Genomic DNA, 13,906 nt, shown 5'->3' with positions numbered 1-13,906 from the left:
ATATAAATTTATATACATATAATTATATAAAATTATATACAGAGTGTTTGGAAAATAATGATAAATTTTTCGTATAGGGGTAGAATGGATTAAACTGATTGTGAGAAGAAAAGTTCTCTATCATTTTGGAATTTTTGCAACAATTAACAAGATATTAATTGCCGAAATTGGTCTTCAATAATATTTTACTCAAATACTATCAACTTTACAGAAAAACTGCAAGAGACGAAAATTATTTATTTTCTTCTCATACGAATTTTTTCAGATTTTTTTATCAACTTTTTAGTATTGCATTTTCTCATTTTTACCAATATGAGAAAATACAGTATTAAAAAATTCTGAAAAAATTCTAAAAAGATTCTGAGAGCTCTATATGAGAAGAAACAATTTTTGTCTCTTGCAGTTTTTCTATAAAGTTAATAATAAAAAATTGAATAAAAAATTATTGAAATTCAATTTTCGGCAATTTTTAACAATTAATATCTTATTAACCATTGCGGAAATTACAGAATGGTAGAGAACTTTTCTTCTCAGTTTAATCCATTCTGCTCCTATGCGAAAAATTTGTCATTATTTTCCAAACACCCTGTATATTTTTATATATTTTATATATAAAATATTTTTTCCCGGGATGTGCATTTTGTTTTCCATTTCTTGCCTTTTGTTATTTACATCTTATTTTTTTGCTTCTTATCCGGTTTTTTGTTTTATGTCGCCTGAGATAAAAGTTAACAAACTTCGAAAAAAACAGAAAACACGTAGCAAAAAATACAATTCTCGATAAAACAGTTGCAAAGGGAGAAAAAGTAAGAGGCAAAAAGCAAGAAACAGGAAACAAAGACCGGTATTCATATAGTCACTTCTTATTTCAAGACCGTCTTAAGACACTAATACGGCCCTGTGATTGATTTATGACATCTCAAGACAGATCTTAAGACGGTCTTGAATAAGAATTGATTATGAATACTGGCCAAAGAGCACATTATAGAATAGGTTTAAACCGAGCAGTACCATTTCCTGTTTGTTTACGGCATTTTACAGCATCGAGTTTTGACCGCCAAAATGCGATCGCACACATATGGCACAGATCTGGACTCGTGACTTGTGTATGTACCACCACTTGCCGTATTCTCTCCATATGTCGTAAATATGCCATAAACAAACAGAAAATCACTGAAACCGAGTGCCTAAACCCAGTGAGAAATAATAATGAAATTGACATCGATTCGACATTAATTTTATTGTCATTTCTTACTGGGAAAGTTCGGTTCCAAGATAAATAAATTCTTGAACAAAATTGTATTGTCATAAACATAAAATGAATTGATTTATATCTTCATTTAATTTGTTTAAGGCCCGATTGCACCAACAATACTTTGATTTTAAGCAAGGCTTAAAACTCTTTCTGTCTATGTCTCTTTTTTGCTTTAAAACAAAATAAAGAATTTTGAGTCTTGCTTAAAATCAAAGTCATTGGTTCCAACTAAAGTAAAGTTCAAATTTAAAATGTGTCTCTTTAGTCTTTTTACGGAGAGAGAGAGAGAGAGAGAGAGAGAGAGAGCATATTATCTATTGAAATTCTGCGATAATCGGATCCTCGTTCTAAAATCTAAATTAAAATGAAAATAGAACTTAGGAATTATACAAGGTCGCAGCCATTAAAAAAATTTACTCGTAGCTTATATGTACGTATTATTTATTCAAATTAGATAATCTTTTCTTTGGAACCTTTTGGCTCCTCGTAAGAGAGACACATTTTAAATTTATTTAAATAAATTAAATCGAGATATAAATTAAAATTACTTTTTTATTAAATTATTATATAAATTTAATAAAATCAATTATTATATAGACCAAGATGTATTTAAGTACTATAATACTATTTAAGTATCTATAACACTTAAATAGATTAAACTAAAATTAAAGTTAATATATATTGATAGAAATGTGGATCTAAATAAAGCTGGCTTTTAACAATCCAATGTTTTTAAATGTTCGTTTAAATTACAAAATGCAGTGTGCGCCAAACGATTAATTTTTAGCGTCTAATAGGGAATTCATACGGTCTCCGATAACAGAGACTGCTAGTTCTAGGGACTTCAACGGGCAAAACGTTTCTCTTTTCTCAGAACAAAGTTTTCTATTGGAGCTCGAACCAACTTGGACGCCCTTCCTACCAATCCTACTCCTATCAACAGTCCTATAGTCGCAGTCCACGATAGTACAAACTTACGAAGGGTGTGAGCGAAGCAGAACGAGGCTTTCGCCACTTTCGCGTATCGGCGCTGCCGTCCGCCATCACTGTGACAGTTCCATCAGTTCCATGCCATGCATGCCAGCGCATTGTACTTGTGTGTGCGGTGCGTTTAGTTTCGTGCGGGGCCAAGGCTACAATCGTGTCGCGATCAGTCACGATTATGTTGAGTACCGCGAATCATCCGACGACTGCCACAGGCGTCCGTTAAATAACGCGAGTCGTCGAACGCGGCAAGCGACGACGACAGCGTCGTCGCGCAAGGACAGCTGAGGAGAGTCTCCTGGAAACGAGATTGTCAAGGGACTCTTCCACGTCGTAAGTAACGCGTTCATTGTTAGAATAACATGTGTTTGATGTTTCCCGTACGATATTACGACGAGAAGGGAAATTCTCACAAGACGTTCTCAGGTCGATCTCTGCAGAAAATAAAATATCTATCGAAAGAGGCAGAGAGTTCCTCCCGAAGGGCAAAACACAAGGGCATAAACTGAGTTTACGCGGCATGTCAGTCGATAATCGGAGAGCGGAGAACTTTGTCTTTTTTTTTTTTCCCTTCTACCTCGACGGACTTCCGTCCCCGTTGGGTACAAAGTACAACTCGTTCTTTATTAGCAAAAATTTTGCAGCGAGAATTCGCTCCGCTGAGCTGTTAGATCAGCCGTTAGATTCCAGAAGAAATTTTATCTTCAGCCTCGAGTTTCTGAATGAATACCACGTTATCCGATATCACTCTCGGAAAGAGTATTCTCGAGCGCGCATTTTCCGAGGGGAAAAAAAAAAAAAACAGAAGCTGTTTTCGCGAAAGGAAACAGGTACACGCACGCACATATGCGCGCACGGGCGATACTTATTTCCTTCGATCGTTAAATTGGCACGTTTCCGCGGAGAAAGTCGCTGGCCAATCCAATTATCGTTCTTTATATCCATATTGTATCGTGCTGAAAATCGCCGTCGCGTGCTGAAATCGCATTGGAACAAGATAATTGTCACATCGCGCGATCACCACGAGGCAGCCACGTCAACGCGAAAAGCTTTTCTTTGTAGCTGAACTTTTTATACCTCTCACCTTGTCTGTTTTTTTTTTTTTTTTTTCTTTAACGTTCAATTACATATCTTTCATCTTAATCATAGGTAATAAAAAATAATACAGCTACAAAAAGAAGCAGATCTTTTATATCAATGACATTTTTACTCCAAGAATATTTGAGGGAATGAAATGAATTTATAACTTTTTGGTTTTTTTTTTGCAGCTGAACTTTCTATATCTTTCGTCTTGTTTCTTTTGTTCTTTCTAGGATTTAATTACATATCTGTTTCATCTTAATTACAGACAGCTACAAGAAACAGATCTCTTATATGTATAAATAAGATTTTTGTTCCAAAAGTATTTAGTATAAGGGAATAAAATGAATGCGTTGTTTCACTGTGAGAGACATTCTCTAGTCTAGAATTTTTTTACAAATAATATTTTGATGCCATTTGAAAGGTCATTTTGAAAATATCCATTGCTCTGATAAAATATACACAAATTTGATTATTTAGTTGTTTATATATTTTGACATAATCGGTTTGTTTATCAGTTAAATAATTTGCAGAGCGTGTTTAAGTGAGATTTAAGTGAGAGACTAAAGAGTGAAATGTGATAAATAACTCTACTCTGACTTGCATCATAAAATGTTTATCGCTGCTTAATCATATTAATTTATTAGATTTACTATAGGAATCTTTCACAGAATATCTCAGACACTTTTCTGGATATATTTTATTTTATTCTTTATTTATTTGCTTATTATTATTGCTTATTATTGCTTATTATTATGTATTATTGATTTTTAATGAGCTTTTTCAATGTATAAAATTTCGATTTTTTAATTGAATTTCTTTCTTCAGAGTTTCAATTTTTATAATGTACAGAATATATTGTAATTGATTTGTTTAATCGTTAATATACTGTAAAATTGTTACAGAAGTGAAAGATTGTATAATAACTATTTTATTACAATAGTATTGTATCGAAAAATTAGGTAAATGAGCAAAGATATTTATTATTTTTATCCTTGTTAGTCCTTTACAGATTAAATAATTAATCCATTTTAAATAATTGTACGAAGTTTTTGAATGAAGAATGTTGGAAACATTTATGAGTCACAAATGGTTTATAACTAAGTATTTATAAATTATTGAGTAAATAAAAAATATTCTTATTCTGAAAAATATATATAAAAACTTTTGAATATTAAAAAAAGCACGCAGTAATATGCATTGCACATATTTTTTTTTAAAGGTGAAGAAACAAGAGGAAAATCGAACAAGCATCGCGTGAATTTATTGTCATCGAAGTGGCGGTCGCAGAAAGTTCTAACATGAGGGGGTCTAAAAGAGACTGGATTTTTAGAGTCCAGGTAATTTTTGCTGAAATCTTTTTTTCAATACTCTTTTGTCAATATTTCCATAAATTTCAGTTTAAAAAGAACAAAAATGTATATTTGTGTGTTTGCATTTAACTTAATTATTTCTAAAGGTACCTAATCTGGAGAAAAGTGAAGTGGTCTACGTGGTTGGAAATTTACCTGAATTAGGTGCCTGGAATCACAATCAGGCCATCCTAATGTCGCAAGAACATAACAGTCGCAGAGAGTCTCCTGTAGTATTAGATAATAACAGTACGGGGGATTTTTATAGCGAAGAAGATGGAGACAATGCAGCTGATGGTATATTTGAAGAGTAAGTATATATAAAGAAATATTTTTTTTTTCTGAATTTTGAAAGTTTTACAAAATCTTTTCTTCCTTTTCTCCATTTTTTTTTCTTTTTACGTACAAAAACATTTATATTTTAAACATCCTCTATGTTATATTAATTTGTGTCATTAAATACTATTAATAGCTTAAAGAAATTAATTTTATTCGATAATTTGAAAGTAATATATATAAAAAGAAAACGTACAGGTATACGCATAAGTGTTTATACTTAAATACATAATATATACTTTAAAATATTTGTTTAAAACATTTGTTTTTCTTTTTTTCAAGTTATGAAGACGTTAATCATTTTTATTTTGCTTACTACATCATGATTTATAACATTAATATATTCCAGTGATGGACGAATATTTTCGCAGAAGGTTGCTCTTCCCATCGACGCAAATATCGAATTTCGATATTTTATAGCTGTCATTTGCCAATCAAATGGCACTAAAAATTCGGCCAAAACTTTGATTATTCGCAGATGGGAAACCCATATGACACCACGGTTAATTAGGAAAAACAGTATGTATTAATCATATTTCTTATGATTAAAATTATAATATATGCTGCACATGTTATAGAGAATAATACAGTATATAATGTCCTTAAAAACATTTCACAATGTAAACAATGTATACATTAATTGATCATCTGTTTTACAGCACCAAGTAATTTTGACAATGATACATTGCCAGATCCTGATAAATTTGGGTATCATAATAATTACTCCAAAATCGAACGAGGTTGGCTGACAGATGAAACTGTGATACAATTTAAACTTTTTAACAATCCTATTAAGCTGTGGAAGAATCGGTTACAAAACAAAAAAGTTTATATTAAGGTATTCTATTTTATTTCTGTCATATATTTAGTATTTCTATTAACACAAAAAAAACTAACATTTTAATTTTAAAAGGGAAACTAAATAAACTGTTTACTTTTAAAATAATAAATTTATTAAATATATAAAATAAAGATACTATAGTAAGGTTTTGTACAAAGTATTTCCAAAACAGATAATAATTGGTATTTTATTTTTATTACAGATGACACCTATAAATCTAGTTAGGCATAATTCTTTAGAATTGCAACAGTTTGGAGGCGATTGTATAGACGATAGTCTTTCTATGGATACACAAGATATTATTGATCAACCCGCCTTTACCAGTATTACGGAAATTGCTGTAGGTGTTAATTTTTTAATTTTTTTTACATCATCGTCAAGCAAAGTCGAACAATAATTATGTGTATTCCCAGGTGATGAATGATGAAGAGGCTAGATTGACGATCCAGGAGCAATTCGGTCGCCCTTACAATGAAGACGAGTTTTTACTGTTCAATGTTGCCGTTCGGTATCCTGAAACAATCGTAAGTTTTCATTTAGATAGTCTCATCACAAGGCATCATACTATATACACTATTATGTGAAAAGCTGGGATTTATTGCTTGCATTGCTTGCGATTTTGGTATTGTATATACTTTCGAATGCGATCTCTTTTGTTTTTCAACTATATCAGATTGTAGCGTCAGATTTCATCTTGTGTCCAAAGATATTACATCATCTGCTTCTTCAATACTTGTGCAATATGATATGTCAATTTTACAATGAAATAAAATCAAATACACTGACGTTCCTCTTCGAAATCTCTCATGCAAAATTACTTATATGCATCAAAATTCTCGGGGGAAACCCGAACTCGTATGCGAAATGACTCGAGAACAAGAAAGTCGTTGGCACGGCAGAGCAATAAATTTCTGGTTAGTGATGTGATTCACAAAACGAGCTGAGCACACTAAGAATACGCATTGACCATACCATGTGAGTTTTCAGTAGACCACGAGTAGGCTGGCCACGTCTCCTCGCGCGACTTGTTCGAATTACTTGGTAAACGATAATTAAACTTGTCCAGCAGCTATCTCCCTCCTCGGAAATGCCAGCAGCGACGTGATCGCGCGGTGTCCAATCCCAAGGAACACGAAGACGACCTGTTCAACTTGTACAAAAGCAAGACTTCTGATGCAAATGATGCTAACATACAATCTGATGTATCGATGCTAAGCATCGTCTACCACTTTACATCTGTGTCACATGACATCACACAGAGATATGATGGTTTTGATTGTCGTTTACCTTACCAGACCCATCCTTCGGCTGGCCTCCCGTAAATCGTCTCGTGTGTTTTTTATTTCCTCTTGAAATATATATTGATTGACAAATAGACTTCCAGATAGATCAAGTTTTGTTTCGTTTCGTTATATTTATGTCCATTGTTTCTTCGATTTACACGAGTCGCAGCCATTCCATAACTCCTCAAATGTTGCGATATCAACGCTATCACATCTCATATCCATCTGTGTGCGTCGAAAATGGTGAGATTCCCATCACTCCTATATCCTTTTAGTATATTACTAATATTTTCTAGCTCTGACCGACTTCTTCTGTACGGTACGTCACCGCTGTGCGGCCAATGCCAGAATCTATGCTGTCAGAATCTTCTGAATCCGAATTGCAAACGTTGCTGACTTTTTAATCTCTACCTCTATTTTGCTTTGTCGAAATTTAACATTGAATAATCTCTGCAGGTGTTGCGGAATACGCGTCACCAGGCAGTGTACAATGTTTAGCAATTATTCCGATTCATTGTTAGATTACCAGAAATTTATTGCTCTTGCCTATCAACGATTCAAAATTTCTACGCCGGAAGCTTCAGGCAACTTAGTTCACATATAATAGGATGTATGCTGAAATAATATTCGCGTATTAATGTAATATTTTATTATCAAACAAATTTTGAAATTATATAAATCGTCTGTTGTAGCAAAGAAAGAAATAAAATTCTTACTTTGAAAACAGAAAATTAAATTATATTTTTTGTTCTTATTTGCTTGTTCTTAATTATAGAACGTGATTAATATTGAAGCAAGCACGAAAAATGGATGAGCTAAAATTGTATTGAAAGAAACATTGATGTGTGTTGTTCAAAATGTTATGGTCTTTTCAATGAAACATTAAGTAGACTGTTTTTCCAGGGGTACTTAGTGGACTACTACGTGTACAGCTCAAGATGTTTCCCGGGAGAACCACCAAATCACATTGGTTTCAGCTACATCTTGCCGTGTGCTTTACAACCTAGCGTTGGACTTCTGACCGTACCAATTACTAGTACAAAACATAGACCCATTGGTAAGTAAAAAAATACTAATAATGACGAATAAGAGTATTTTTCCATTATTAAACATTGATATCACTGTGAGGTTTAAGAATAGAATTCTTGAATTTATCGAATGTTCAGATTTAAATCATAATATTTATTGATTCCATAAAAATTTCACAAAGTTATAGCGATTTAAAATCATAGTTAACCAATTCATTAAGATATAACATTAAAAATAAACATTAAAAATAATATGTGTATTGTTTCCTCTGTAACACTGTTACATTACAGGCCAATTGACGGTGGAATATGTTATCATAAAGCCAATACCGAATCATCCATGGGACATGAGCATCTCATACGCAAAGCATTGGGAACAGCGTTGGTCAGGCTTAGATGTAGGACACAGAGGACTTGGCACATCTTTCAAATTCGAAACGAAAAAGTGAGTTGGTTTATATCTAAACACTGTTTATCTATCTGTGCAATCAAAATTCTGGATATATTTTTATATTTATAATTTTATATCAAATTGTTTTTTCTAGTATATGCTATATATTCTAATTTGGGATTAAAATCTTTACAGCTGTGCTAACGTACGCGAGAACACAGTCGCATCTTTGAAGACCGCGTCATATCATGGTGCGGACATGGTTGAATTTGATGTTCAACTATCGAAGGATTTTATACCTGTGATTTATCATGATTTTTACGTATCCATCTCGATGAAGCGAAAAAAGCAGATAGAGGTTATGGACATGCTGGAGATACCCGTCAAGGATCTTACTTTAGAGCAGCTTCATCTACTCAAGGTATTAATTAATTACAATAACTTTTGATATTTTTTATGTCATGCATTTTCATTTCTTGAATTTTTGAACGTACTTATTTTTTATATTTATATTATAACAATGTATGAAAATATTATTAATAATTAGTAGTATGATTACAATTTATATGTCTAACAATTCATAGTCTTGAACGAACATATGTATGTTTTATTATGTTTTGTTGTATCTTTTATAACATTAATTAATTTATAGAATATGATTGTATATTAAATTATGTTTAGAGATTAATACTGTGCTCTTAGAATATATGTTTAATTAAGCCAATGGAAGAACATATTAAAAAATATATTTATTTAGAAGAAAAATAAGTGCAATTCAGGTTCTGATTTAAAAAAACTACTGTGGCGAGAGAATATTTTTTTTATATTTTAAATTGTATATATATTGGACACTAATCATTATTAATTCTTAAATTCCTAATTAAAAAAATTTTTATTAATTACTATTCTTCTGTTAACTTAATTCCGTTAACTTAAACAAATCCAGTGATTGTTTATGTAACAGTAATTGAATGACGATGGGATCTTTATGGGAATGCTTCGTATCAATGTTTTGCTTTTTATGTCAATAAAGGAAAAGTAGATTACTTTCTTATAATAAAAGAAAAGTAGATTACTACGCAGGAGTATGTCGTACGTAAACGTTCATGAGCTCACACCAACATTCAGAAATGACATGCTCTTTCGTATTTGTCTATTTTTTAATATTTAACAGGATTATTGTTACCCAAAGGACTCGTTGGGTAAGGTGCTCTATTTCGTTGATAAAGCTGAGCAAAGGGTTAACAGACTGGTGAGCTTTTATATCGCTTGCGCCGACTAACTCGTCGCTCAAAATGTATAATTAATACATTCGACTTGCATGCTTTTTTTCAAAAGCTATCAAGCGATCAAATCCATCAATATCTCAAATATTATTGCTATTACGAGAAACTGTTCTTTCTCAATATGCCATGTTGTGCTTTTCATAAAAGCTAAAATTGAATGTTTATCTATACATCTATCTCATTCTCCAAACATGAATTTGAATAAAAAAATTTGTCAACATATTTGAACGGGTTTTAGTTGATATCTGTTTACGAGATTTATGTGTCTCTCGATAGCAGAAATCTCTGATAAACAAATCAAAACTGAGCTCCACGATTAATTTGATATTTTCTTTATTGTCGCAAATTGTTTTCGAAAACAAAGTTATTTGATGAACATTCACTCTGATAGCTTATAGCAAGTCAAGTTAGTTCAATATAAAATCATTACGCAAATGCAAAATACAGGCAAAGTAATATTCATAAATTTACTTCTAATATTTCTAGACATTCTGTATCCTTAATAAAATTATCAATCACCAGTTTCACCCCCTACGACAATATATAAATGCTCACACATTGAAGTAAACCTCTTTCAAAGTGCAAGGATAAAATTTCACGACTGAGTTGGGATGAGAAAATATCATATTTTTAATTATTTCAAAAGTTATAACAAAACAAAAAATATTGTTTCTTATACTTATTCTCCGGCAGCTCAGTTCCTCAAAATGTTTCCAGCACATCTTGTACAATTTCGTCGATTATAGCATGCAACTAACATGTCACGAACGGCACGAAATGACAAGATGTATTTGCATAAAATTAGTGTAATTGTTTTGTCTTGCTTTGAACGTTTATCATCTCGATGACGATATGATTTACACTTGATCGACTCTTATGATTAAACAAATATCATATATGTACATATATTTCACTAGCAAGATTTCTTTCAGGTTTATCATGTAGCCGAAGGCCGTGATAAGAATCCAAGATTCTTTGACGAGGATTTAGAAGATCATCAACCGTTTCCTACATTGCAAACTGTTTTGCAAGAACTGGAGCAACACGTTGGATGCAATATTGAAATTAAATGGACTATGCAATTAAAAGTAAGAATAAGAGAATTCTAATAATATTATATACTGTTCTTTTTAATAACAGTTAATAATGAATTAATTTGATTTTTTGTCATCAGGATGGCACATTTGAACTCAACCATCCCTTTGATCTCAACATGTATCTAGATATTATTCTGAAAGTGGTATTAGAATACGGGGGTGATCGAAAAATCGTATTTTCTTCATTCAATCCGGATATTTGTGCAATGATTCGTCTCAAACAAAATAAATATCCAGTGGTATTTTTAACACAAGGCATTACATCGAAGTATCCTACTTATCATGACCCAAGATGTCAAACTGTACCGATGGCCATGAGGCACGCATTAGTCGCGGATATCTTAGGAATTAATGTCCATACCGAAGATATTCTTCGGGATCCGTCTCAAGTTAAGTTAGTTAAGGATACAGGATTAATTATCTTCTGCTGGGGAGATGACAACAATGATAAGGATACTATCCAGTATCTGAAGAAACTCGGCTTGCATGCGGTCATATATGATAAGTAAGTAATATGGCGAATACAAGTCCAGTTCAAAATAATTAAATAATTTAATCAGATTGGAGATACTGAGATAATAATTATCTCTCTTGATAAAAAAATCTTTATATACATATTTTATATATTTTATATATTTTATGTTTTGAATGTTTTTTTTTTTTTTTCAGAATCGATGAATATAACGCGAAAGAAGTGAAAGAGAGTATATTCTTAGTAGACGCTAGAGAAAGTCAGAAAGAGTTAATAGCCTTGGCACACTGTAGCCAAACACCACAAACACAAATTTCTTCTCCCCTTAACGCGGATAAGGTATCATCTTTTAACAGATATTATTAAAAGTGTAATTATGTAACATACATAAAATATACAGCACATTCTTGCAAATCCTCTCTCATTATCTTTAAATTAATAATTTAAAGATTAAACAATTAACAAATATAGATTTTTTAAATGTTTTTATATATAAAAATTTAATAAATTTAAGAATAGTATTTCTGAGAAATGATATCTTGTTCGAAAAACGCACAATTCTTTTTTATTGTTATTAATATATATATAATTAAAACGTGAATATTAAAATTCAAATAGAATGTACGCAGAAATATAAAATCTGAGTTCGAACAATATTAATGTTTTAGGATTATTATTTGAATCGACCATCAACGACTACATCCTTGTTGAAAAATAATGTTGCTGGCGATAGCATATATTCCGTATCAAACATGAAGTTGCCAACCAACTGCGAGGAGAGCATAGAGATTAACGAAATAACCAAGGATTTTAGTGTCTGCGCGAATACTTTCGGTCATTCGGTAAAAACAAACGGCGTCTCTGGCGTGATGTGCGGACAACCGGCTCCTCTATCTGAGTTTTATGGGGAAGACGAGGCGGCGAAGGATTGTCTTTGATGCTTTTCTTTAAGAAAACCCTTCTTCTCATGGTTTTAATAGAGAAGCATCAATAAAAAAGATCCTACGCCATGCGACAGGGAGATAACTTTTTTCTAATTTACACTATACACTGTAATTGATAGGCTGAAATATTACTGAGGATCTATACTTCTGAGATCTGTAATACTCTTATACGGATCATTATGTGCAGATTACATATAAATAACTCGGAATCAAAACAATCAATGTTGTTCTGAGATTTGCCAAAAAAACTCATTATCTACATTCAACATTTAGAAAACAATAAATAAAATGCCAATTTGAGCCGACACTGGTTATTAGGATGTATTATAATATTTACTGTGTAATGCTAATAAGAATAAATTAAAAAGTTAATATAAATAACAATAAAAATCCAATTTTAGTTCACTTACATGAAACAAAATTTTAAAATATTAGACACATAACTGTTTGGTAGATAGATGTAAAATTTAATAGTAATTTAATGACCAAGATTAACTCGGACATCACCACCATGTTTTTTCTCGTTTTTTTTTTATTACTTTATATTTATATGCACTACCATTATTTAATTTTGTTAATATAACTTTTGTACTGAAGAGGACCTTGACCGTAGGTCGAAACGTATACGTTTAATATTCACTTTGAATAAATGGTATTATAATACACACTAATAACCAGTGTGTGTCGGCTCAAATTGATATTTTATTTATTATTTTTTAGAATTTTCTTTAGAACCTATTGATTTTATTGTTTTCAACATTTAGATTTAAATATGATTATATATAATATATATAACCTATTACTTGACTGTGTTCTACACTAAAAAAACACTCAGATTAGCCATGTCTAACAATAGTAGTAAAACATGCAGAAACAGATTTTGGTAAATTCTACACCACTTGCAGATTACAGAATAACATTGATTATATTGCTTTAAAATATTGATATAATGTAATGTGCGAAGAAAAATTATCCAATTTACTCTTCTCACATTTTTCGAATTTGTTCATTTTTCGCGCATTGTACAGCGTGTGTCGGAAAGAGTATGTAGCCGGATATTCAAGAAATTTAGAATTGATCATTCCTTAAGAAGAATGATTTGGAGATCTTGAATATATTATTCTATTAGTAGATAATTATGATCCGATATATTTGCACTTTTTCGAACTTTATTCGTCTATATTTGTCATTTTTAGTCTAAATGTAAAACCTAAAAATTCATAAATAAGCCTAGAAAAATCTAGATATCTAAAAAAAGATTAAACAATTCTAGTTTCTATATGACCATTCGAAAACAAATATAAGTATTTGCTCGTGTATATGCAAAACAATATTAAAGGAATATTAAATTTTACTAATTCATAATAATAATTTAAAAACGGGTAACATTGTTAAATGGATGATATTACAAATTAAATTTATTAATTTTCATTCAAGTGAGCATCAGTATCTCTACTATTTAGGACGTTTCGGATTTTACTTAGCTCTCTTCAGCCATGATGCTTACTTGAATATAAATTAATAAATTTAATTTGTAATTTTGTTTATCTAAAGTGT

The 13,906-nt window shown here is 31.3% G+C and overlaps 1 protein-coding gene across 2 annotated transcripts in view; it reads left to right on the top strand.

Annotated features, from left to right (window-relative positions):
• The window catches only part of LOC108747793 (glycerophosphocholine phosphodiesterase GPCPD1-like), a 19,560-nt gene extending 7,206 nt beyond the window's left edge, over positions 1-12,354 (top strand). The window contains exons 1-14 of one of the 2 annotated variants that reach the window (XM_018485572.1): positions 2,323-2,572; positions 4,542-4,659; positions 4,779-4,981; positions 5,357-5,526; positions 5,667-5,845; positions 6,051-6,188; positions 6,262-6,372; positions 8,035-8,188; positions 8,451-8,604; positions 8,746-8,971; positions 10,769-10,924; positions 11,011-11,438; positions 11,603-11,744; positions 12,074-12,354. In XM_018485572.1, coding sequence (XP_018341074.1) covers positions 4,621-4,659; positions 4,779-4,981; positions 5,357-5,526; positions 5,667-5,845; positions 6,051-6,188; positions 6,262-6,372; positions 8,035-8,188; positions 8,451-8,604; positions 8,746-8,971; positions 10,769-10,924; positions 11,011-11,438; positions 11,603-11,744; positions 12,074-12,343 — 2,370 coding nt within the window. In that variant the 5' untranslated portion in view covers positions 2,323-2,572; positions 4,542-4,620 and the 3' untranslated portion in view covers positions 12,344-12,354. Of the gene's footprint in view, positions 1-2,322; positions 2,573-4,541; positions 4,660-4,778; positions 4,982-5,356; positions 5,527-5,666; positions 5,846-6,050; positions 6,189-6,261; positions 6,373-8,034; positions 8,189-8,450; positions 8,605-8,745; positions 8,972-10,768; positions 10,925-11,010; positions 11,439-11,602; positions 11,745-12,073 lie in introns of those variants that run through there. The other variant, XM_018485573.1, reaches the window with a different exon arrangement.
• The last annotated feature ends 1,552 nt before the right edge of the window (positions 12,355-13,906 follow it).

This window comes from Trachymyrmex septentrionalis, unplaced genomic scaffold, assembly GCF_001594115.1.
Source record: "Trachymyrmex septentrionalis isolate Tsep2-gDNA-1 unplaced genomic scaffold, Tsep1.0 scaffold20, whole genome shotgun sequence".
NCBI classification, from domain to species: domain Eukaryota; kingdom Metazoa; phylum Arthropoda; class Insecta; order Hymenoptera; family Formicidae; genus Trachymyrmex; species Trachymyrmex septentrionalis.
The sequence above is the reverse complement of the archived record's forward strand: the minus strand, read 5'-3'. Positions and strand labels throughout refer to the sequence as shown.